General features: G+C 39.0%; 1 protein-coding gene across 5 annotated transcripts in view; it reads left to right on the top strand.

The window, feature by feature from the left end:
- MICU1 (mitochondrial calcium uptake 1) overlaps positions 1-24,740 on the top strand; it is a 238,976-nt gene that overhangs the window by 149,500 nt on the left and 64,736 nt on the right. For all 5 annotated transcript variants that reach the window (XM_032423966.1, XM_032423968.1, XM_032423964.1 and 2 more), the window contains one exon: positions 13,660-13,857. In XM_032423966.1, the coding sequence (XP_032279857.1) occupies positions 13,660-13,857 (198 nt within the window). The remainder of the gene's footprint in view (positions 1-13,659; positions 13,858-24,740) is intronic.

Below are 24,740 nucleotides of genomic sequence, written 5' to 3'. Positions count from 1 at the left end.
GTTTGTTTCTCTTTAATTCTTTTGATTTTAGCTTTATGTATTTTGAAGTTTACTGCACATTTCTGATTGTTATGTCTTCCTCATGAATCAGTCCTGTTATAATTATGAAATGTCACTCTTTATCTTTGGTAATACTCTATCGTAAAATCTATTTTATGTGATTTTAACATAGCAATTCCAGCTCTGCTTACTATTTGCATGGTATGTCTTTTTCTTTTTCCATCCATTTACTTTAAATATATCTGTGTCTTTGTATTTAAAGTGCATCTTTTATAGACAGCATTAGTTGGGTCTTGTTTTTTTATCCATTCTGACAGTCTTTGCCTTTTAATTTCAGTATTTAGTCCATTGGCATTTAACATAATTATTACTTACATACATAATTTTTCAAGAATGTATAATGTATGTATATAATTTATTAATAATGTGTGTAATTTATACATAATTTAATTGGAACTAGACTTACATTTTTGCTATTTGTTTTCTGTTCGTTTTTTCTGATTCTTGTTCCTCCCTTCTATGTTCCTGCCTTTTTTGAGATTAAATATTCTTTAAAGAATTCTGGTTTAATTTGTCTGGAATTTTAGCTGTACCTTTTTGCATTATTTTTATACTGGTTGCTCTAGGGAGTATAAAATAGATTCTTAAATATACAGAATCTACTTAGAATTAATATTCACATGAAATACAGAAACTTTGCTGGGGTGCCTGGGTGGTGCAGTCGGTTAAGCATCCAACTCTTGGTTTCAGCTCAGATTGTGATCTCGGGGTTGTGAGATCAGGCTCCACGTTGGGCTCTGCACCCAGCGTGGAGTCAGCTGATGATACTCTTTCCCTCTCCCTTTGCCCTTCCCGCTCATGTTCTCTCAAATAAATAATCTTTTTTAAAAATGTAGAAACTTTGCGGGCACCTGGGTGGCTCATATAGTTAAGCGTCTGCCTTCGGCTCAGGTCATGATCCCAGGGTCCTGGGATCAAGTCCCACATTGGGCTCCCTGCTCACTGGGGAGCCTGCTTCTCCCTCTCCCGCTCCCCCTGCTTGTGCTCTTTCTGTCAAATAAATAAATAAATAAAATCTTTTTAAAAAAAATGTAGAAACTTTGCAACCATAAGGTTTTATTTACCTCTTCTCCATCCTTTATGCTATAGTTGTTCTGTGTACTACATCTATATACATTATAAACCCCATAATAATTTTTGCTTTAACAGTCATGTTTTTTAAAGAAAATAAGAGAAAAAATAGTTTATTTACTCACATATTTACCATTTCTGATACCCTTCATTCCTTCCTGAAGATCCTAGTTTCCATATGGTATTATTTCCATTCAATTGGAAAAACTTCTTTTTTTTTAAGGTTTATTTATTTATTTTAGAGAGGGGGGAGAGGGGCAGAGAGTAAGGGAGAGAGGGTTTTAAGGAGACTCCATGCTGAGCACGGAGCCTGATGCAGGGTTTGATCTCATGACCCTGAGATCACAACCTGAGCCGAAACCAAGAGTCCAATGCTTAACTGACTGTACCACCCAGGTGGCCCATAAAAACTTTCTTTAGCACTTCTTGTAGTGCACATTTGTTAGTGATGAATTAATTTATATTATTATTTTGGGAAGGAATTTCTAGATCTAGATTTCTAGACGTAGGTGTAAAATTCTCAGTTGTTTCACTACTTTTGATTCCTTTTTTAAAAATTTATTTTATTTGGAGGGGGGGAAGATGGCGGAGGAGTAGGGGACCCTATTTCAACTGGTCCCCGGAATTGAGCTGGATATCTACCAGACCACACTGAGCACCCACGAAACCAGCCTGAGATGTAAGAAGATCTGGATCTCTACAAACAGAATATCGCAGGCGGTTGGTTTTGAGGTACGAAGCGGAGAGCCGTGATTCTGCGGGCAGATATCGGAGGATAAACGGCGGCGGGAAGGTGCCTGGCCGTGGGGATCCGGCACCGCTGGTGAGTGACAGCCTTGCGCGCTGCGGACAGGCACAGACTCGCAGACTGGTAGCGTCGGGAAAGAACTTTAGGGCAGCCCCCCGGGTGGAAAACCAGACCGGCGGGGTCGCGCACACGCAAACCTCAGCCCCCCGGAAAGAAACCAGAGTGATGGTCGCGCGCACGCGAACTGCAGCCTCCGAGACGGAAACCCGGTGCGCCGGGGTCACGCCGGTGAACTGCAACCCCCCGGGTGGAAACCCCAAGTGGCAGAGTCGTGCGCTCGAACTGGGAGCGGCTGTGGTTTTAGAAGCACAAAGGGCAGAGACGTGCCCCGACCTGGAGGCAGGACTGGGAGCGCTGCGGAGGGGCGCACAACCCAGGACGCTGCAGTTTATAGCAGCACGGACAGAAACGGAGATGGTGTGGCCTGGAGAGCTCACTGAAGGACAGACTGAGGTCTCTGCTCTGAGGCAGAGAGTGGGAAACGGTCTCTTGTGCTCTGACTCGCGGAAGAGACGCAGAAAGCCGCCAGGGAAGAGCGCCAGAGAACAAAAGCCCCAAAGACTGATTCCCACTGAGCCCATCCCCCGCCACAGGGGCGCAGGGCAACTCCGCCCGAACAGGGTTGCCTGAGTAACAGCACGGCAGGCCCCTCCCGCAGAAGACAGGCTGGGAAAACAAGAGGCCAGCAACCCTAAGGTCCCAAGAAAACAGGTGAATCTTGCTTGGGTTCTGGTCAATAATTTCGACTCTATACATTCCCTCAAACACCCATCAACAGAATGACTAGGAGGAGGAGCCCCCAAAACAGAAAAGACTCAGAGATTATGACTTATGCTGCAGATTTACAAATGGATGCAGATATAACCAAGATGTCAGAGATGGAATTCAGGCTTGCAATTGTGAAGACAATGGCTAGAATGGAGAAATCAATTAATGGCAACATAGAGTCTCTAAGGGCAGAAATAAAAGGTGAATTGGCAGAACTTAAAAATGCTATCAATGAGATCCAATCCAATCTAGATAATCTAACAGCTAGGGTAACTGAGGCAGAAGAGAGAATAAGCGACCTGGAAGACAATATAATAGATAAAAAGGGAAAAGAGGAGGCCAGGGAAAAACAACTCAGAATCCATGAAAATAGAATCAGAGAAATAAGTGACACCATGAAGCGTTCCAATGTCAGAATAATTGGAATCCCGGAGGGAGTGGAGAGAGAGAGAGAGGGCTAGAAGATGTATTTGAGCAAATCGTAGCTGAGAACTTCCCTAATCTGGGGAATGAAACAAACATTCGAGTCCTAGAGGCAGAGAGGACCCCTCCTAAGATCAAGGAAAACAGGCCAACACCCCGGCATGTAACAGTAAAACTTGCAAATCTTAGAACCAAGGAAACCATCTTAAGGGCAGTTAGGGGGAAGAGATTCCTTATGTACAGAGGGAGGAACATCAGAATAACGTCAGACCTATCCACAGAGACCTGGCAAGCCAGAAAGGCCTGGCAAGACATATTCAGGGTACTAAATGAGAAGAACAGGCAGCCAAGAATACTTTATCCGGCAAGGCTTTCATTTAGAATGGATGGAGAGATGCAGAGCTTCCACGGCCGGCAGAAGTTGAAAGAATATGTGACCACTAAGCCGGCCCTGCAAGAAATATTAAGCGGGGTTCTATAAAAGGAGAAAGACCCCAGGAGTGATCTACAACGGAAATTTACAGGGACAATCTATAAAAACAACGTCTTCACAGGCAACATGATGACAATTAATTCATATCTTTCAATAATCACTCTCAACGTGAATGGCCTAAACGCTCCCATAAAACGGCACAGGGTTGCAGATTGGATAAAAAGACAGGACCCATCCATATGCTGTCTACAAGAGACTCATTTTGAACCTAAAGATACATCCAGACTGAAAGTGAAGGGATGGAGATCCATCTTCCATGCCTGCGGACCTCAAAAGAAAGCTGGGGTAGCAATTCTTATATCAGACAAATTAGATTTTAAACTAAAGTCTGTAATAAGAGACACAGAAGGACACTATATCATTCTTAAAGGATCCATCCAACAAGAAGATCTCACAATTGTAAATATCTATGCCCCCAACATGGGAGCAGCCATATACATAAGCCAACTGTTAACCAAAATAAAGAGTCATATTGATAACAATACGTTAATTGTAGGAGACCTCAATACTCCACTCTCAGCAATGGACAGATCATCTAAGCAGAAAATCAACAAGGAAACAAGAGCTTTGAATGATACATTGGACCAGATGGACCTCATAGATATTTACAGAACATTCCACCCTAAAACAACAGAATACTCATTCTTCTCGAGCGCACATGGAACTTTCTCCAGAATAGACCATATACGGGGTCACAAATCAGGTCTCAACCAATACCAAAAGATTGAGATTATTCCCTGCATATTCTCAGACCACAATGCTCTAAAACTGGAACTCAATCACAAGAAAAAATTTGGCAGAAATTCAAACACTTGGAAGCTAAAGACCACTCTGCTCAAGAATGTTTGGGTCAACCAAGAAATCAAAGAAGAACTTAAACAATTCATGGAAATCAATGAGAACGAAAACACATCGGTCCAAAACCTATGGGATACTGCAAAGTCGGTCCTAAGGGGGAAATACATAGCCATCCAAGCCTCACTCAAAAAAATAGAAAAATCCCGAATTCACCAACTAACTCTACACCTTAAAGAACTAGAGAAAAAGCAACAAACGACGCCTAAGCCACGCATTAGAAGAGAAATAATTAAAATTAGAGCAGAAATCAATGAATTAGAAACCAGAAACACAGTAGATCAGATCAACGAAACTAGAATTAATAAGATTGATAAGAAAGAATTAATAAGATTGATAAACCACTGGCCAGACTTATCCAAAAGAAGAGAGAAAGGGCCCAAATTAATAAAATTATGAATGAAAGGGGAGAGATCACGAGTAACACCAAGGAAATAGAAACAATTATTGGAAATTATTATCAACAACTATATGCCAATAAACTGAGCAATCTGGATGAAATGGAGGCCTTCCTGGAAACCTATAAGCTGCCAAGACTGAAACAGGAAGAAATTGACAACCTGAATAGGCCAATAACCAGTAACGAGATTGAAGCAGTGATCAAAAACCTCCCAAAAAACAAGAGTCCAGGGCCTGATGGATTCCCTGGGGAATTCTACCAAACATTCAAAGAAGAAATAATACCTATTCTACTGAAGCTGTTTCAAAAAATAGAAACAGAAGGAAAACTTCCAAACTCATTCTATGAGGCCAGCATTACCTTAATCCCCAAACCAGGCAAAAAGACCCCATCAAAAAGGAGAATTTCAGACCGATATCCCTGATGAATATGGATTCCAAAATCCTCAACAAAATCCTAGCTAATAGGATCCAACAATACATTAAAAGGATCATCCACCACAACCAAGTGGGATTTATCCCCGGGATGCAAGGGTGGTTCAACATTCACAAATCAATCAATGTGATAGAACACATTAATAAGAGGAGGGAGAAGAACCATATGGTCCTCTCAATTGATGCAGAAAAAAGCATTTGACAAAATACAACATCCTTTCCTGATTAAAACTCTCCAGAGTATAGGGATAGAGGGAACATTCCTCAAGCTCCTAAAATCTATCTATGAAAAACCCACAGCAAATATCATCCTCAATGGGGAAAAGCTGAGAGCCTTTCCCTTAAGATCAGGAACACGTCAAGGGTGCCCACTCTCACCACTGTTGTTCAACATAGTACTAGAAGTCCTAGCAACAGCAATCAGACAGCAAAAAGAAATAAAAGGTATTCAAATTGGCAAAGAAGAAGTCAAACTCTCTCTTTTCGCAGACGACATGATACTTTATGTGGAAAACCCAAAAGACTCCACCCCCAAATTACTAGAACTCATCCAGCAATTCAGTAATGTGGCAGGATACAAAATCAATGCACAGAAATCAATTGCTTTCTTATACACTAACAACGCAACTGTAGAAAGAGAAATTAAAGAAACGATTCCATTTACAATAGCACCAAAAACCGTAAGATACCTCGGAATAAACCTAACCAAAGAGGTAAAGGATCTATACTCTAGGAACTACAAAACACTCATGAAAGAAATTGAAGAAGACACAAAAAGATGGAAAAATATTCCATGCTCATGGATCAGAAGAATAAACATTGTTAAAATGTCTATGCTACCCAGAGCAATCTATACCTTCAATGCCATCCCGATCAAAATTCCAATGACATTTTTCAAAGTGCTGGAACAAACAATCCTAAAATTTGTATGGAATCAGAAAAGACCCTGAATCGCCAAGGAGATGTTGAAAAAGAAAAACAAAGCTGGGGGCATCACGTTGCCCGATTTCAAGCTATATTACAAATCAGTGATCACCAAGACAGCATGGTACTGGCACAAAAACAGACATACAGACCAATGGAACAGAATAGAGAACCCAGATATGGACCCTCAACTCTATGGTCAAATAATCTTTGACAAAGCAGGAAAAAACATGCAATGGAAAAAAGACAGTCTCTTCAATAAATGGTGCTGGGAAAATTGGACAGCCACATGCAGAAGAATGAAACTCGACCATTCTCTAACACCATTCACAAAGATAAACTCAAAGTGGATGAAAGACCTCAATGTGAGACAGGAATCCATCAAAATCCTAGAGGACAACATAGGCAGTAACCTCTTTGACATCGGCCACAGCAACTTCTTTCAAGATACATCTCCAAAAGCTAGTGAAACAAAAGCAAAAATGAACTTTTGGGACTTCATCAAGATAAAAAGCTTCTGCACAGCAAAGGAAACATTCAACAAAACAAAGAGGCAACCCACAGAATGGGAGAAGATATTTGCAAGTGACACTACAGATAAAGGGCTGGTATCCAAAATCTATAAAGAACTTCTCAAACTCAACACCCAAAAAACAAATAATCAAGTCAAAAAGTGGGCAGAAGAGATGAACAGACACTTCTCAAAAGAAGACATACAAATGGCTAACAGACACATGAAAAAATGTTCATCATCATTAGCCATCAGGGAAATCCAAATCAAAACCACACTGAGATACCACCTTACACCAGTTAGAATGGCAAAAATTGATAAGGCAAGAAACAACAAATGTTGGAGAGGTTGTTCGAGAAAGGGGAACCCTCTTACACTGTTGGTGGGAATGCAAGTTGGTACAGCCACTTTGGAAAACAGGGTGGAGGTTCCTCAAAAATTTAAAAATAGAGCTACCCTATGACCCAGCAATTGCACTCCTGGGTATTTACCCCAAAGACACAGATGTAGTGAAAAGAAGGGCCATATGCACCCCAATGTTCATAGCAGCAATGTCCGCAATAGCCAAACTGTGGAAAGAGCCGAGATGCCCTTCAACAGATGAATGGATAAAGAAGATGTGGTCCATATATACAATGGAATATTACTCAGCCATCAGAAAGGATGAATACCCAACTTTTACATCAACATGGATGGGACTGGAGGAGATTATGCTAAGTGAAATAAGTCAAGCAGAGAAAGTCAATTATCATAGGGTTTCAACTTATTTGTGGAACATAAGGAATAGCATGGAGGACATTAGGAGAAGGAAGGGAAAAATGGGTGGGGGGAATTGGAGGGAGAGATGAACCATGAGAGACTATGGACCTGAGAAACAAACTGAGGGTTTTAGAGGGGAGGGGGGAGGGGGGATTGGTTAGCCCGGTGATGGGTATTAAGGAGGGCACGTACTGCATGGAGCACTGGGTGTTATACGAAAACAATGGATCGTGGATCACCACATCAAAAACTAATGATGTATTGTACGGTGACTAACATAACATAATAAAATTAAAAACTACAAAAAATATATATATAATAATAAAAAAAATTTTTTTTATTTTATTTATTTGCTTATTTATTTGAGAGTGAGAGAAAGAGAGAACACAAGCAGGGGGAGCAACGGGCAGAGGGAGCAACAGATTCCCTGCTAAACAAGGAGCCCAATGTGGGACTCGATCCCAGGACCCTGAGGTCATGACCTGAGCCAAAGGCAGACGCTTAACCGACTGAGCCACCCAGGCATCCCCTTCTGATTCCTTCTGATTAAAAGTCTGGCTATTTAAATCATTGTTGCCCTATTTATATGTTATTTTCTCTCTCTGCTTTCCAGATTTTCTCTTTATAATTGGTTTCTAGAAATTTGATTACAACGTGCCTCAGTGTGGTTTTCTTTGTATTTATTCTTCTTGGTATTTGATGAGCTATTTGTATATATAAATTTATGATTTTTATCAAATTTTAGAAGTTTCTGGCCATTATGTCTTTTTTTTTTTTTAAGATTTTTTATTTATTTGATAGAGACACAGCGAGAGAGGGAACACAAGCAGGGGGGAGTGGGAGAGGGAGAAGCAGGCTTCCCACTGAGCAGGGAGCCCAATGCAGGTCTTGATCCCAGGACCCTGGGATTATGACCAGAGCCAAAGGCAGACGCTTAATGACTGAGCCACCCAGGCACCTCCTGGCCATTATGTCTTAACATTTTTTTTTTCTTAAGATTTTGTTTATTTTTTGACAGGGAGAGATGGAACACAATCAGGGGGAGTGGGAGAGGGAGAAGCAGGTTTCCCGCTGAACAGGGAGCCCGATGTGGGGCTCAATCCCAGGACCCTGGGATCATGACCTGAGCTGAAGGCAGACGCTTAACGACTGAGCCACCCAGGCGCCCCATGTCTTAACATTTTTTTTTTGGCTCCATTCTCTCTTACCTCTCTCTGACACTCTAGTAACACAAATGTTAAGACCGTATGTGATATTGCATCACAAATCTCTAAAGCTCTATTATTTTTTTTCAATCTCTTTTCCTCCCTGCTGTTCAAGCTATGTAGTTTTTATTGATTTATCCTCATATTCACTGACTTTTTCTTTGGTCAATTCTGCTATTAAGCTAATCTAGTAAATTTTTATTTCAGATATTGCATTTTTCAGTTCTTGAACATCCATTTCATTTTTTATATAGTTTTCTTTCTCATCTGAAATACCCTATCTTTTCCTTATTCACAAGTATATATTATACTCTTGAACATTATTATTTAACTGTTTTTAAATTCTTGTCTATTAATTTCCAATATCTAGGTCATCTTGGGATTGATCTCCATTAATTGCCTTTTTCTCTTGAGGATGAGCCAAGTTTTCCCATTTCTTCATATGTTAAGTAATTTTGGATTTTTGTCTAGATATTATAAATGACATGTTATTGACTTTAGATCTTGTTATATTCATCTGAAGAGTATTAGCATTTTGTTTTAGCAGGCAATTAGCTCAACTGGATTTGGCTAGAGTTTATATATGGAATGTGGGGCTCCCTCTCTTTGGCTTTCTTCTTTTCAGGATTTCCCCCTCGCTTTCCAGTGGTTGTAGTTGCTCCAAATTCTGTCCTTACGGTTTTTCAAGCCAGAGAAACTGAGAGCACCAACCCGTCTGATGCAGACTGGGGACTTCCTTCACCTCTGAGAAGCCAAATAGCCATACTCCTAGTACAGATACTAAACTCTAGATTTGAATTTAGAGCAGATGGGTCCTGGGGGTACCTGGGTAGCTCAGCTGGTTAAGCATCTGACTTCAGCTCAGGTCATGATCTTGGAGTCCTGGGATTGAGCCCGGCATAGGTCTCCCTGCTCAGCGGGGAGCCTGCTGTCCCTCTGCCCCTCCCCTCTGCTTACACCTGCATTCTCTCCCTCTCAAGTGAATAGAGCAGATGGGTCTTATTTCTGTCTTTGATGCTGACATGCAAAATGACTTGGGGCAGTCACTTCACCATTCCATTCACTTGTTAGAGAAGGGAGCGCTATTTCATCTAATATGATCCCTTGATAACTGGCCGCCTTAAACTGATACAACTTCTAATATTGATCACAAGGAATCTTGATGTAAAAACCCTTTTAGAGGGCGCCTGGGTGGCTCAGTTGGTTAAGCGACTGCCTTCAGCTCAGGTCATGATCCTGGAGTCCCAGGATCGAGTCCCGCATCGGGCTCCCTGCTCGGCAGGGAGTCTGCTTCTCCCTCTGACCCTCCCCCCCTCATGCTTTCTCTTTCTCAAATAAATAAATAAAATCTTTAAAAAAAAAAAAAAAAAAAAACCCTTTTAGACCAAAAGCAAAAAAATAATTATAAGGTAGCTCATGCGCAAATGGCTCTCTTTATTCTTGGGAAATAAAAGAATTTATTAAGTTGAAAGTGCTCTAGGCTGGGGCACCTGGGTGGCTCAGTCGTTAAGCGTCTGCCTTCAGCTCAGGTCATGATCCTAGGGTCCTGGGATCGAGCCCCGCATCTGGCTCCCTGCTCCGCCGGAAGCCTGCTTCTCCCTCTCCCACTCCCCATGCTTATGTTCCCTCTCTCGCCGTGTCTGTCTCTCTGTCAAGTAAATAAATAAAATCTTAAAAAAAAAAAAAAGTGCTCTAGGCTTCCAAACATTCAAACTTTGCGCTTACTTCCCAGGTAAACAGGTATTTTCTTGACAGTGTATTCATCAAGCTTATAAAAAAAGTTAAACAGAAGCAGGAAGAGGACCTCACATATTTCAAAATTAATGCTGCATGAAGCAAACTAATAGCTAATATTACTCTTTGATTCATCTTTTTCTAAAATCACTTTGATCGTGCATAAATACGTATTACTAAAAGGCATTATTAATCTACTGTTAATACTCTGTTTTCTCTGACCTTGCTTTCACACAGATTCTTTCTCTAACCCATTTCCTTCCAGATCAAAGCAAAAGATCATAACAAAAGATAGTTTAAAAAAAAAAAAAAACGCTCGTAACTGTTTGGGCTCTGTTCACTCAATGCCATGACAGAAATGTTTTTTTTTAGTATGAAAGTATGAGAAATAATAACTCATTTGCGAGACAGAAGAAGAAGAATGAAATTTTATTTCAGAGATCATGTTTTACATTTCTTTTGACTTCCTCCACAGCATATAGCATATAGTAAGCATTCACATGACTAGTTGATGTTTTGATTGATTCTCATGTTATGCCCTTAACAAATTATCTAAATAAAAATATTTAAAAAAAATATTGGGGTCCCTGGGTGGCTCATCGGTTAAGCATCTGCCTCTGGCTAGGGTCGTAATCCCGGGTCTCAGGATCGAGCCCCGTGTCAGGCTCCCGGCTCAGCGGGGAGCCTGCTTCTCCCTCAGCCTCTGCCTCCTCCCCACTCACGCAAGTGCTCTCTCTCTTTCTCTCAAATAAATAAATAAAATCTTAAAAAAAAAAGAAAAAAAATTTTCCAGCTGAGAAATTCTGAGAAAACATTTTCTCACACACACACACATACACAAAATCTAGTGATATGTGCTTTTTTTTAAAGTTTTTAAAGAATGCTTATTATAGGGGCGCCTGGGTGGCTCAGTTGGTTAAGCAGCTGCCTTTGGCTCAGGTCATGATCCCAGGGTCCTGGGATCGAGCCCGACGTCGGGAATCCCTGCTCAGCGGGGAGCCTGCTTCTCCCTCTCCCTCTGCTGCTCCCCCTGCTTGTGCTCTCTCTCTCTCTGTCAAATAAATAAATAAAATCTTTTTAAAAAAAAAAGAATGCTTATTATAAATAGTAGTTTATATATAAATGGTTAGTATTTAGACTATGCATTTAATCACGAAGAAGATATAGCATTAGTTAGTTAATTTTCCCTAAACTCTTTTTCCCAATCACTTATACACACACATTCCCAGCACCACACTCGAAGCTAACACACAGTTTCCACCATAGGAAGGATATAAGCTGCAATATTTATAGCTACAGGCAAAATTTAAATCATGGCAGGTTCTCAATACTGGTTCACTGCTATTGGAAATTCTTCAGTACTCACAATGAAGCAGATAAAATGAATTGTGTATTACCTTCAAAACAACAACAAAAAATGTTCTGATTATCCTGTATTCAATTTAAAGTCTAAAAATCTTCAACCTAAAGCATTAAAAAATCCGGAGCACCTGGGTGGCTCAGTCGTTAAGCGTCTGCCTTCAGCTCAAGTCGTGATCCCAGGGTCCTGGGATCGAGCCCCGCATTGGGCTCCCTGCTCAGCAGGTAGCCTGCTTCTCCCTCTCCCACCCCCCTGCTTGTGTTCCTTCTCTCGCTGTGTCTCTCTCTGTCAAATAAATAAATAAAATCTTAAAAAAAAAAAGAATAAAAAAATTCATTGTATCCCTGTCTTTCAAATCTCTATGTGCATAAGAAACAAATGTCAACTAATCTTATTACCATGAAAAAACATGAACCCCGAAGAAATTATAGCAAAACCATGTATGATACTAACCTAGAGTTACAAGGAGATTCAAAAATAATATACTCTGTGACTTTTCTAGTGAGACAAGTAAGGCCCAAAGAGTTTCAATGACCTGCATAAATTCTGCTCTTACAAATTCTTTCTCAGAAAAACAGAATCAGACCTCACGTCTCCTGACTCCTTGTCTCCTGTCTTTCCATTGTACAGCCACAGACTTAACTTAAATCTTCTTTATGGTCACAGATAAGAAATAAAATACATGAGACATTAACTAAAGTAAACCTGTTGTTAAAATTCTTATGTTTTTAAGTGTTAACGCTTTTCTAATTTGGCAATTTAAAAATCATTACCCACAAAGCTATCTATATTGTTTATTTATATAGCAGACCTTTATTATTTATCTTTACATATCCCAATTTTAATTATTCTGAATGGTTGCTTTTTAGCTTGTAAAGAGGTAGAAAAGAATGCAGGAACTAGTAAAGGACAAAAAAAAGCTATAACAATCATAGACTTGCTTCAAAAAGCTCATTTATATAGTTAGGCCATAGTTGCTGGTTCCAAAACTTATCCTTTCTCAAAAAGCTCATTTAAAACTTCTCAGAGGGGGTGCCTGGGTGGCTCAGTCGGTTAAGAGTCTGATTGTTTTGCCTCAGGTCATGAGCTCATGGGTCGTGAGATCAAGCCCTGTGTGGGGCTCCGCACTCAGGGGGCAGTCAGCTTGAGTCTCTCTCCCTCTGCTTCTCCCCCGACTTGTATGCGTGCTCGCTCACTCTCTCTCTCTCTCAAATAAATAAATCTTTTACAAAACTAAAAATAAAACGAAAAAATAAAAAATAAAAATAAAAATAAAACGTCTCAAGGATTAAGCTAATTTCCCAACTTTTCTTGGGGAATTATTTCATACCAACTTTGTATTTTAATTTATCATTCTAATAAATGTGTTCTGTCTCTTAGATGTCAGTATTTGCCTACAGCTATGCTCCCTCTTGTCATAACTATAGAGTCAGTAGTTAGAAGTATGAAGTTTTTAAAAGTTTCCTGAGATATGGAATGTATTACTGTGAGGTTGATGATTATTTTAGTGTTTTGTGAGAGGTTTTGAGCCTCAAAAACAAATGCATGCTCTTTTCTGAAGAGGGATTTTTTAAGAGCATCTCAATTATAAAGGTGTCACGCGTCTGTGTTAAAATCCTGGGTCTGCTACTTGCTAGCTACTTGACCTTGAACAAGTTATTAAACACTATGTGCCTCAAATTCCTCATCTATAAAATGAGGCCAATCATAAGACTTAATAGGATTGTGAGCATTAAAAGAAAATTGTAGCACAGTGTAGGCAAATAATAAATAATCAAGTAGTTATCGTTCTTACTTTTTTATACTTCTGTACTTTGTAATGTTTTTCTGGGTGGGGGTTTGCTTCTCTTTTAGGTTCAGAGCATCATTCGCTCCCAAACCAGTATGGGTATGCGTCACAGAGATCGTCCTACTACTGGTAACACCCTCAAGTCTGGCTTGTGTTCGGCCCTCACAACTTACTTCTTTGGAGCTGATCTTAAGGGGAAGCTGACAATCAAAAACTTCCTTGAATTTCAGCGTAAACTTCAGCATGATGTTCTGAAACTAGAGGTAGGTATTCCTTGGACTTCAGGGGAACAGGGCACTGCCCGTCACATAAGCACATAGAGCCACTGGATGGGGAGGGCCTGCACTGTTAGACATTCTTTCAATCTATCTCCAACTGTGAGAACTGATTGGTTTGAACCTGACAGCAGATAAGAAATATTATGTTCTGCGAAGGTGTTTGGAGTAAGGTGGTTCTGGGACTGAAAACCAAAAAAGCCTAAATTGAAAATCTTAGTTGTCTTTGGATACTCAGCTTGAGGAAAAAGAAATTCAGGGGTCAGAGCAGTTCCCAATCTGAGCATGTATCCCCAATTTTATGTTTATTTTGTAGAAGGCACCAGGAGGTGGAGATGAGGGGGGATAATAAGTAGATCTTTCTTTGAAAGCTTACAAAGGTAAAAAGAACTGGAAACACAAAAATGTCAGAATAAAAATATACGTGCTCAGAGTTGCAAAAATGTCATACTGTGTTGGAAGATTTACTTTTCCACTTACAGCTTAGAGACCATCATGCCAATCACTTCCTGGACACAATACTGTAAGAGCATTACCTTTCTCTGTGTATATATTTAGTGAATTAAGTGTGTTTTGGGTTAATTGGCTACTAAGGCTATTCAATTAAAAACATTCATTAAATGCCTCCTAATGCACTTTTTTTCCTGGAAAAAATGAAATCTGATCTTCAGGTTTTTAAAAATTCCCCTACATTGGTGTTTCTCAACTTCTTTTTTTAAAAAACATATTTGATATTATTTGAAATTTGAAAACATTAAATTACTATGACAAAAAACACATTAAAGTATTGGAGAAAAGCACTGCTTTGTTTTTAAACTATGTACATTACCTCTTTATCTGCTTTTCCATTTTTCTCCAAGATTCTGATAAGCTACTCCCACCTCTTCCACCCACTTAACTCAATTGAGACAGTTTGAAAAATCACAACTGAATTCTTATTATTGATAAGAACACCATTGAATGTTCATACTCTAGGAAAGAAGTATGGATAATATACTAAAAATCAGGTCAAACTTTGAAATGTGCTTTTGTACTTGTTTTCTGAAAATGGTATAATTGATATCCAAAGAATTTACATAAAAAAAAAACAAATTAATGGAGCTCCACAATTCAGCCTTCTTGAGGTCAGTTCTTGGCCCCTATAATAAATGGTAAGTGCTGTGTATATGTGTGTGTACACACACACACATATGGCATGGGAAGCAAAACTTTACCCTCCTAGAGTCTCTGGCTGGGGCTGAGAATCAAATTGACGTAAGACAGCTGAACAGGAGAAAAGCATACAGATTTTTAACATACATGGGAACCCCCATAGGAAAATGAAAACCCAAAGAAATGGTTAGGCTTACTAGACTTTATATACTAAGTTGAACAACGACAGACAACTTATCTTTATGAAGTTTGCATTATTATCACCAGAGAAGGGGAGTCAAAGTAGAGAGTAATCTATACAAACACACCAGGGTTGAATAATTCTTATCTTCCTTTAGTCTCTCCATGTATTTTAGTTACTTTTCCACAACTGCCTGTCTTCGTTTCTTTCCTGCTGGTATAGGAAGGACATCTTTCACATCGGAGTTTTATTTCCTGCTTTCAGGAGTCTAATAACTTTTGTGTAAGAGTTGGTATGTACTGGGATTCTAGACATATGCCTTGGTCCCCAGTATGCATAACTGGAATGGTCTTTTTTGGAAACTTTTTTTTTTTTTTTTTTAAAGATTTTATTTATTTATTCATGAGAGACAGAGAGAGAGAGAGAGAGAGAGAGGCAGAGGGAGAGGCAGGCTCCCAAGGAGCAGGGAGCCTGATGCGGGACTCGATCCCAGGACCCTGAGATCATGACCTGAGCCGAAGGCAGATGCTTAACCATCTGAGCCACCCAGGCGCCCCGGAAACTTTATAACATAATTTGGGAATGTAAATTACTTAGCTTATTAATTATACAATTACAATTTAACACAGAGTATAGATCCACAAAATGCAGTTGGAGAATAAAGGGAATGGTACTTTTAACAAACTTTAAACAACAATATACAGTCATCCAGAGCATGGGACAGGTGCTAGCCTGACTCTCATTCGTGGACACTCAAGTGGGAGTCTCAAGAGACACAGCATGAGGGGCACCTGGGTGGCTCAGTCGGTTGAGCGTCTGCCTTCGGCTCGGGTCGTGATCCCAGGGTCCTGAAAACCCCATGTCTGGCTCCCTGCTCAGCAGGGAGCCTGCTTCTCCCTCTCCCTCTTCCCCTGCTTGTGCTCTCTCTCTCTCTGTCAAATAAATAAATAAAATCCTTAAAAAAAAAAGAGAGACAGCATGGGGCTTTTTTGTCTTTTACTCTGAGATGCTATAGAGCAGAAAGCCCCCCATCATTGCCAATGAGGTAAATTGTCAATGAGGTAGAATATTATAAAGTAGATTAGGGATTTCATACATGGGTACCGGCACAGAGCCTACACTCAAGTGCCGGGAAACAAAGATCTAAGAGACGGTTGTATTTAAGATACTTACTGTGGAAAACACTCTTGTATTTTGACATTGGCTTAGGATCATCTATAGGCTGTGGTCCAAGACTACCAAGACTATTCCTGTTTGCCATTCAGCAATTCCTCATGTAAGGGAATCAATAGACTCTTTTGTGAAAGAGCCCAGCCTAACATGTAATACATATTCTATAAATGTGTATTAATCCTGAATCCATTCTTTCCATGTGATGGTACAAGTCTAGTGAATAAGTGCCTCCTTATCAATAACCCCCATATTTAAAGTTTCACGAATCAATACTTTGTCTTTCCAATTAGATTTGTAATTCTTTGAGGAGGTGTGAATAGAAGAAAGAACATACCTTTGGTGCTTTCATAATGAGACCTGAGTTAAAATTTTGTTTCCACCACTTACTGGCTATGTGACATTTGAGTTATTTACTCTCTTAGAGCCTAGCTCCACATTTGTAAAACAGGGCAATGGTTAAGTGAGATCATGTTCCTTATGGACTGGATTATGTTCCCCCAGAATTTTTATTTTGAAGCCCTTACCCCCAGTACCTCAGTATCTGACTGTATTTGGAAATAGAATCCTTAAAGAGGTGATTGAGTTAAAATGAGGCCATTAGAGTGGGCGCCCTAATCCAGTTCTACCAGTGTCCTTGCACGAAAAGGAAATTTAGACACACAGAGACCAGGGGTGCCCATGCACAGAGGGACAACCATGTGAAGAGACAGCAAGAGGGTAGCCAACTGCAAGGCAAGGAGAGAAGCCTCAGAGGAAACCTGCTCTGCCTATACCTTGATCTTAGACTTGGCAGCCTCCAGATCTGTGAAAAACTAAATTTCTGTTGTTTGTCACCCAGCTGGTGGTATTTTGTTATGGCAGCCCTAGCAAACTAATTCAGTGATATGCCTGATGCCACATGACCTATACTATACCTTTAATAAGTATTCTTTTTATCTTCTCTGTATGTCCTCTGTCACTTAGTATGGCAGTTGTCATATATTACGCACTTAAACAGGTCATCTCGAATGAAAGGCCCTTTGTTAAAATACTTTTTTTTTTTTAAAGATTTTATTTATTTATTTGACAGAGAGAGACACATGGAGAGAGGGAACACAAGCAGGCGGAGTGGGAGAGGGAGAAGCAGACTCCCCACTGAGCAGGGAGCCCAATGTGGGGCTTAATTCCAGGACCCTGGGATCATGACCTGAGCCGAAGGCAGACGCTTAACCGACTGAGCCACCCAGGTGCCCCTGAAATACTTTTTTGATAAAACTTCTGGAAAACGGAAGCAAATTTTTGTTTTTATGAAACACTTTTAATTTCACTTTTCAAAGCTTGGGTAATTTCTCCCTTCACTGAATATGAAACACAATCTCATAATCATAGCCACGAGGAAAATGGAAATGATTAATAGTATCTTAACTTTCATATGGGTTTTTATAATTCCATCATTCTTTCTGTTTACCTCTTACTAGTTTTATTTCATAACTTATTTACTTTAAAATTTCAGAACAAGGAGGTTTATTATTCCATTTAGTTATTTTTTTTAAGATTTATTTATTTATTTTAGGGGAGCAGCAGCAGAGGAAGAGGGAGAAGAGAGTCTTAAGCAGACTCCACGCTGAGCACAGAGCCTGACTCAGGGCCTGATCCCACAACCTGAGCCGAAACCAAGAGTTGGACGCTCAGTGGACTAGGCCACCCAAGCACCTCTCCATTTAGTTATTTCTGTCTTTTTCTCACTACAGTAGCTTTGAGAGTGAAGAGAACACTGTCAAATTTAATTTCCAGCAGGATCAGGGAAGAGGGGAAAAGAAAGTCCATAAACATTTATTGACGGCCTACTATGAGCCAAGCACCTTACAAATATTACATGCCTTTATTTTAAATCTTGCCAACCCTATTATATTTAGTGGTATTATGCCCGTGTTTCAGAAGTGGAAACTGAAACTCAAAAAGATAAAAGTCACAGAGCTATCAAATGGTAAGAGCGAGAATTCAAACTCAGTCTGTCAGACTAAACTATCTTCTATTCTTTATCTGATTATTATTAGTTTTAGTCTAAGATGAGGGTCTTTTGCCTGACTTATTTGGAACTGTAAAGAAAAAGAAAATTTCTGAATTTTAGAAACAGAAAAAGACCAAATTTCTTGAATATCTCGTCTACCTGCTTTAGCACCATCTTTTCCTAGTTCTTTTGCCCCTCAAATTGAGTCTTATGACTGAGAAGAAATACACTGTTCTTTTGTGTTTATAAGATATTACCTAAACTAGTCGTTTAATATCTTTTTATTACAATCATTAGCTTGTTAGGTTTTTATAAATGTTTTAATGCTTTTAATTCTGGTTATTTTATTCTACCCTTATTTCTCTATCTGGAAACTCAAAAAAACATGGGTTTGAAGGAATGACTTAAGGGTACACGGTTGGTTTTTCAAAAAAATCTCTTTTGAAGTTATTAAAAATTCCATCTAAGGCTACAAAGAACTATTGAGTTGAGTTCCTTAGAGACGGATGCCAAGTCTAATTCCAATTAATATATTCATTGATTTCTTGAGGACTACAGTAAGTAGGATGTCAGTCAAAAATGAAAGGTAATAGAAAACTCTTTGAAAGAGTATAATTAATTTTAATTTGGGGGGAGGGGAAAAAGGAGCTGTCATGTCATCAAAGAAAAGCAGAAACTAATTTATACAAGAACGAAGAAGCCAACTCCAGAATATACAAGAAAACTGAAAGAGCATCATCTAATGAAATTCTAATCTGTAGCATGACCTCTTTTTTTTTTTTCTAGGTTTTGGGGTTCACGTACTTATTGCATAACTAATCAGATTATTGCATTTTAAGAAGGCATGAGTACCAATTATCTGAAGGCAAACTGGATATAGTTCAAAGGATAACAGTGAGGGGCACCTGGGTGCTCAGTTGGTTAAGTGTTAGACTCTTGGTTTGAGCTCAGGTCATGATCTCATGGGTCCTGAGATTGAGTCTTGCATCTGGCTCCCAGTTCAGCGGGGAGTCTGCTTGAGACTCTCTGCCTCTGCCCCGCCCCCACTCACATGCACACATATAAGCGCTCTCGCACGCTCTCTGTCTCTAAAAGAAAATATTTTTTTTTTTAAATTTTAAAAAGGCTAACAGTGACTGTCTTATATTCCCAGTCTTCAAGAAAAAAAATATTGAAGTTAACAGATCTGTTCAGTCAGGAAGAAAGATAAAAGGGAGACATAAAGAACGATGCTAATTATTTTCATTTGTCAATAAAAGTAGAGCAAAAAAGAAAAGAGAAGGTTAATTTAAATTAAATATTGAGGAACTTTAAAAAAATTATACCTATAACTGCATGATTAAAAATGCCTAAGGAAATTCCAGATCACTTACTTTATATCATCAAGCTGACTTCTTTGTAGTCATCTCTCTGAAGTGCTAAAGTAGAATTAAATCTGTCTTGCTCCAATGCGGAGGACCATATTAAGAGACAAACCTCAGCTCTTTTCCTGGCCAAAAGATTTGGAGTAGGAGACCAGAAGGCAAGAAAGCTTTCAATCAAACACTTTCTGGAACTAGGACACCCTTGGCAGAGCAGATTGCTTTTTATCCTAATACAAGTTTTGTTTTGTGTTCTTTGTGTTCTTTCTTCTTATGTAAACTCAAAGATGAAAATTGACTCTTGATTTAATTAAATCTAAGAAACTAAATGAGATATGTTCAGTAGGGTTTCTTTTAATATTATTATTCAGCTTTTGCTAATACAAAGCAGAATGTGAATAATAATAAATCTATAGTTTCTTATTTCATCCTTAGATGTTTTCAGCTTGATTTTCCAAAAATCATTAAATGGGTTATTAAACAGTACTTGTCTCTTGTAGGTATTTATAACTTAAGGAGCCAAGAATATGTTTAAAGGTAAAAAGTAAAAACCTATTAAAGTAACAATCTCCACTATAGAAAAATTGTAACTTTGCTATTTGGTTGTAATAATAAAATTATTTTACTAGTTCATTTTTTCCAAAAAATTTAAAGTACTTAGCCAACATGAACTCCTTCACCTTATAAAATTCTGAGGAGAAAAAGCCATAGCAAGCGTTATTTTCTCAGATGTTTAAAAAAATGAGGATCTATTACTTTAGCCATACAAAATATTTTTATTTCTTCTTTCAAGTTATTTATTTTTATCCCCTTTCTTATTTCTTAAATCCAGGCATCTGTTTCTTTTATAAAAATAACAAGTTGGGGTGCCTGGGTGACTCAGTTGGTTAAGCATCTGACTCTTGATTTCTGCTGAGTTCATGATCTCAGGGACATTGGATGGAGCCCTGCTTCAGGCTCCATGCTCAGCAGTAAGTCTTCTTGTCCCTCCCCCTCTTCCCCTCCCGTTATGCAAGAGCGTGCGCATGTGCTCTCTCTCTCTCTCTCAAATAAATAAATAAATAAAATCTTTTAAAAAAATTGGCTTAGTACCGTGATCCATCCAACCTACTAGTCTTTCTTTGCCTGGGACACCAAGGGATACTTTAGGAAATAATCATTAATTTAAAAAATAGAAATATATAAAAATAATAGAATAAAAATTTAATTGCCCTCAACAATTATTTATAAGTCAGTCACCCATGACTTGATGTCAACACTTTTTTTTTTTTTTTTTTTAAGATTTTATTTATTTATTTGAGAGAGAGAGAATGAGAGACAGAGAGCACGAGCGGGAAGAGGGTCAGAGGGAGAAGCAGACCCCCCGCTGAGCAGGGAGCCCGATGTGGGACTCGATCCCGGGACTCCGGGATCATGACCTGAGCCGAAGGCAGTCACCCAACCAACTGAGCCACCCAGGTGCCCGATGTCAACACTTTTTAAAGCTAATTATATTTTCTCTCTGTATCACACATCGTGAAGTAGTTCCAATATTTTGCTCTGACGAGAACAAGTTAGCTCTCAGGATGAATTAGTTTAACAAGAAGATATGCAAAACCCAAAGCTGAACTCTGATTTAATTTCTTGCAATTCCCTTAACACCCTGTAACTCAAGTTTGCTATCATTTGTGGCTTATAGGTTCTCCAGCTGTAAAATTAGACTGAAAATACTAGATATGGTAGAACGTCCATGGTGATATAAAGCCCCCTTGATGTTGTAAATACAACCTTGATAATTATTCTGTAAAAAGCATACAAAACAGTGCTTTTTTGTTTCATATCTTTTGGAGAATGAAGGAAAAAGTTTTAAGAGTGATACTTGTTGCTTAAAATGTATGATTCTAGACATGACTTTAGAGATTCTTTTTTTTTTTTTTTTTAAGATTTTATTTATTTATTCATGAGAGACAGAGAGAGGCAGAGGCAGAGGGAGAACAGGGTCCCCGCTGAGCAGGAAGCCCAATGCGGGACTCAATCCCAGGATCCTGGGATCATGACATGAGCCGAAGGCAGACGCTTAACCAACTGAACCACCCAGGCATCCCTAAACATGACTTTTAAAAGGCATTGACTGGCACTTCTATATCTGACCTTTTGGATTGATGATGAAGTGCAGAAAACTGTTAGAGATTGATACTTTTCTTTGATTTGCAGATAGCTTTACAATTCCAAAGTCAATATGTTAGTGGTACCTTTGCAATACGGGGAAATCTCTGGGATTTTCCTTTCGTCAATATCTTTAACTTTACATTCTAAGTTAATTTTAAACTGGGTGCAAGACAAAAGGAGCTCAAATAAATCATGAAGATTTGATCTTTCTCCGGAAATTGTTCCTCAGTGTATCATTCATATAGTCTTATCAGCTGTCTTTTTGTAGAACACAGGTGCTTCTCAATTTATGAATGAGCTGTGTACCAACGTATCAAAAGTTCATAGGTCAGTTATTTGGAATTCAGAATGCAGTGATACTTTTTTTTCCGTTTCATACACAACAGAATACTTAAAATAGTGTTGAATGCAATAATAGTGAAATGAGAAGTAGCATGAAAGAAGATGATTGTGTGAATTTATAGTTCAGTGCTTAATATATATGTACCCTTCTAGCCACAGCAGTCTTGGATATAGACCTCTAGTAATATCAAGTATTTTAACCAAAGTTTGAGTACATACTACATAAAGTGAAAATACTAGCCAACATTTCTTGAGAGGTTACCGTTGAGCCAGGCACTATTCTAAGTGCTTTATGTACATTATTTCATTTAATTTTCACAAAGCTATGAGGTTGGTATTATAATTATCAATATTAAACAAACAAGGAAACTGAGGCACGAAGAGATTAAGTAACTTGCCCAAGGAGGAGCTGAGATTTTATTCCAGGCAGTCTGCCTTCAGAGTCTGCTCTTATAACTTACACTGGCTTTCCAGGAGTTAAATGCTTAAGATACTGAGTAGAACAAAACATTGTTCTCCCAAGAAGCTTAAGGTGAGATGAATGAACCACAAATTCTTGCACAGTGTTATAAGTACAGTACCAGACGTATTTTTATGGTGCAATGGGAGTATAAAAGGGGCCATGTATGTAAATCAGTCTGTGAAGAGCGCAAGAGACTGCTTAGAGAAGCTTTCCCCAAGGAGGCAATATTTGAGTCAGCTCTAACCAAAATTCATTCTATACAAAGAATAGGGTGGTTAATTTTTATTCCTACTTTGTTCTGGTTGTAGGATAGATGAGAAGAGGCAGGGGAGCCCTGAGTAACACTGGTACTGGAGCCAGGAGTGGGTGACAGAGAAAATGACCTTTCTTATCAAGTCCATCCCAAACCAGGCTGAAATTAATGTGTCTCCAAGGTGTTCTCATTTTGGTAAAGGGACCCTGTGCCTTCAAGTTCCAGGTCTCTGGAAATCATCAAGAAAGAGATGGAAAGCAGGGGGCAGGATAAGAAAAGAGGCTTTCTCCAGATTTCTCCAAGAGTTAGCTGGGCCCTTGGGCAGATCAAATTTGGCCTCTGACCCAGACTTAGAATGAAGAAGTCTGCACTAAATGATGGGCAGTGTGTCTGAGTAGGCCTTTTCATTTTTCTTCCTCTTGGAGCCATCTTCAGCCACAAATGCCTTTCAGAATTTCAGTCTTTGGAATTATGAACATTTAAAAATAAAGAATTAAGGCTTTAAAGAATGTTGTACTAATGAGTGGAAAGAAGCTTTTTTGTCCTTTTTCTCCACCCTTCTTTTAACTAATTTGGCCTCAAATAACTCTAGTAGATCTCTCTCTTTTTTTTTCCTTAGAGGAAAAGGAGATTTTTTAATAATAGCTGTAGCCTCTAGCCTGCCATACAGCCTTAGAGGTATCTAGGGAGTCTAGACAATGTCTTAGGAACCAGAACTAGCTTTGCAGTAATTTGTGAATAAATAATGCATTACAGCCTGTTGAATTCAGACTCCAAGCAAATGCCACTTTAGAGGGTCATATATATTACATCAAGTTATTATCCTCCGAATTCAGTTAACGGCATAGAAAAGTCTTTTTCTCAAGTCTCCTTCATTTCTCCTTTTTCCTATTATAATAGAATGCCTTTTCTCCCTCCCCACCCACATTCTCCTCATTTGTTTTGTATCGAATCTACCACATTAGCATGAATGATTTTTTTTTCTTATTAAAGCTTCTTGGACTAATGAAGTACAAGATACATCAGTCATTTTTTTTAGCATTAAAAAAAGCCTTTCCAAATAAAGTAATGCCAAAACGTCTTTTTTAGGATGCCCCTTTTCTTTACTAGTCTTTCCTTGAAATCTGATAGCCTGTCTACCTAGCAGAAAAATAAAGCCAAAAAATGTAACAATTGGTTGTTTTTTGGGTTGTTTTTTTTTTTACTAATAACAAATTAAAATTATCGAGTCCTTAGGTATGTGCCAGACATTGGGTTAGGTACAAAAGCAGGTAGACCCCAGTTCCTGAATTTAAGGAGTTATAATCAGGCTAGAAGTTAGGCAGTTATTACAGCACTGGAAGAAAAGTACAATGATGGAGGTATGCACACAGTAGGTGCACAGTAAATATTTGTCAAAAGAGTAATCAGTATACAATTATGTCATTTGGATTTTTAAATTTTACCTCTTTGACCTTGGGAGCCTTAATTTCTTCAAATGTACAGTCATAGTAATATCTACCTCATAGAGTTGTCAGGAAGACTTCCCCGAGATAAGAAAGCAGCCAGGGTAATGCCTGACACCCATCATGCGCTCTCGGAGGGTTGGTTCACTTACGCATTCCTTCATGGCCGCCTGCTTCTTGCCAAGATGCTTTGCGTCCAGCTGCTCTGCAGAGCACCGTCCCACAGACTGTTGGTGTCTCCTGCACTTCTTCCATTATCAGCAGAGGAAGTAAGGGAAGACCAGTGACCTGTGCTTCCTGACATCTCTGGCCAGTGGCCCATCTGGATATTTTCTGCAGCTTCAGAGCCTCTAAAATTTGAAA

Source organism: Phoca vitulina, unplaced genomic scaffold (assembly GCF_004348235.1).
Source record: "Phoca vitulina isolate PV1807 unplaced genomic scaffold, GSC_HSeal_1.0 scaffold29, whole genome shotgun sequence".
NCBI classification, from domain to species: domain Eukaryota; kingdom Metazoa; phylum Chordata; class Mammalia; order Carnivora; family Phocidae; genus Phoca; species Phoca vitulina.
The sequence above is the reverse complement of the archived record's forward strand: the minus strand, read 5'-3'. Positions and strand labels throughout refer to the sequence as shown.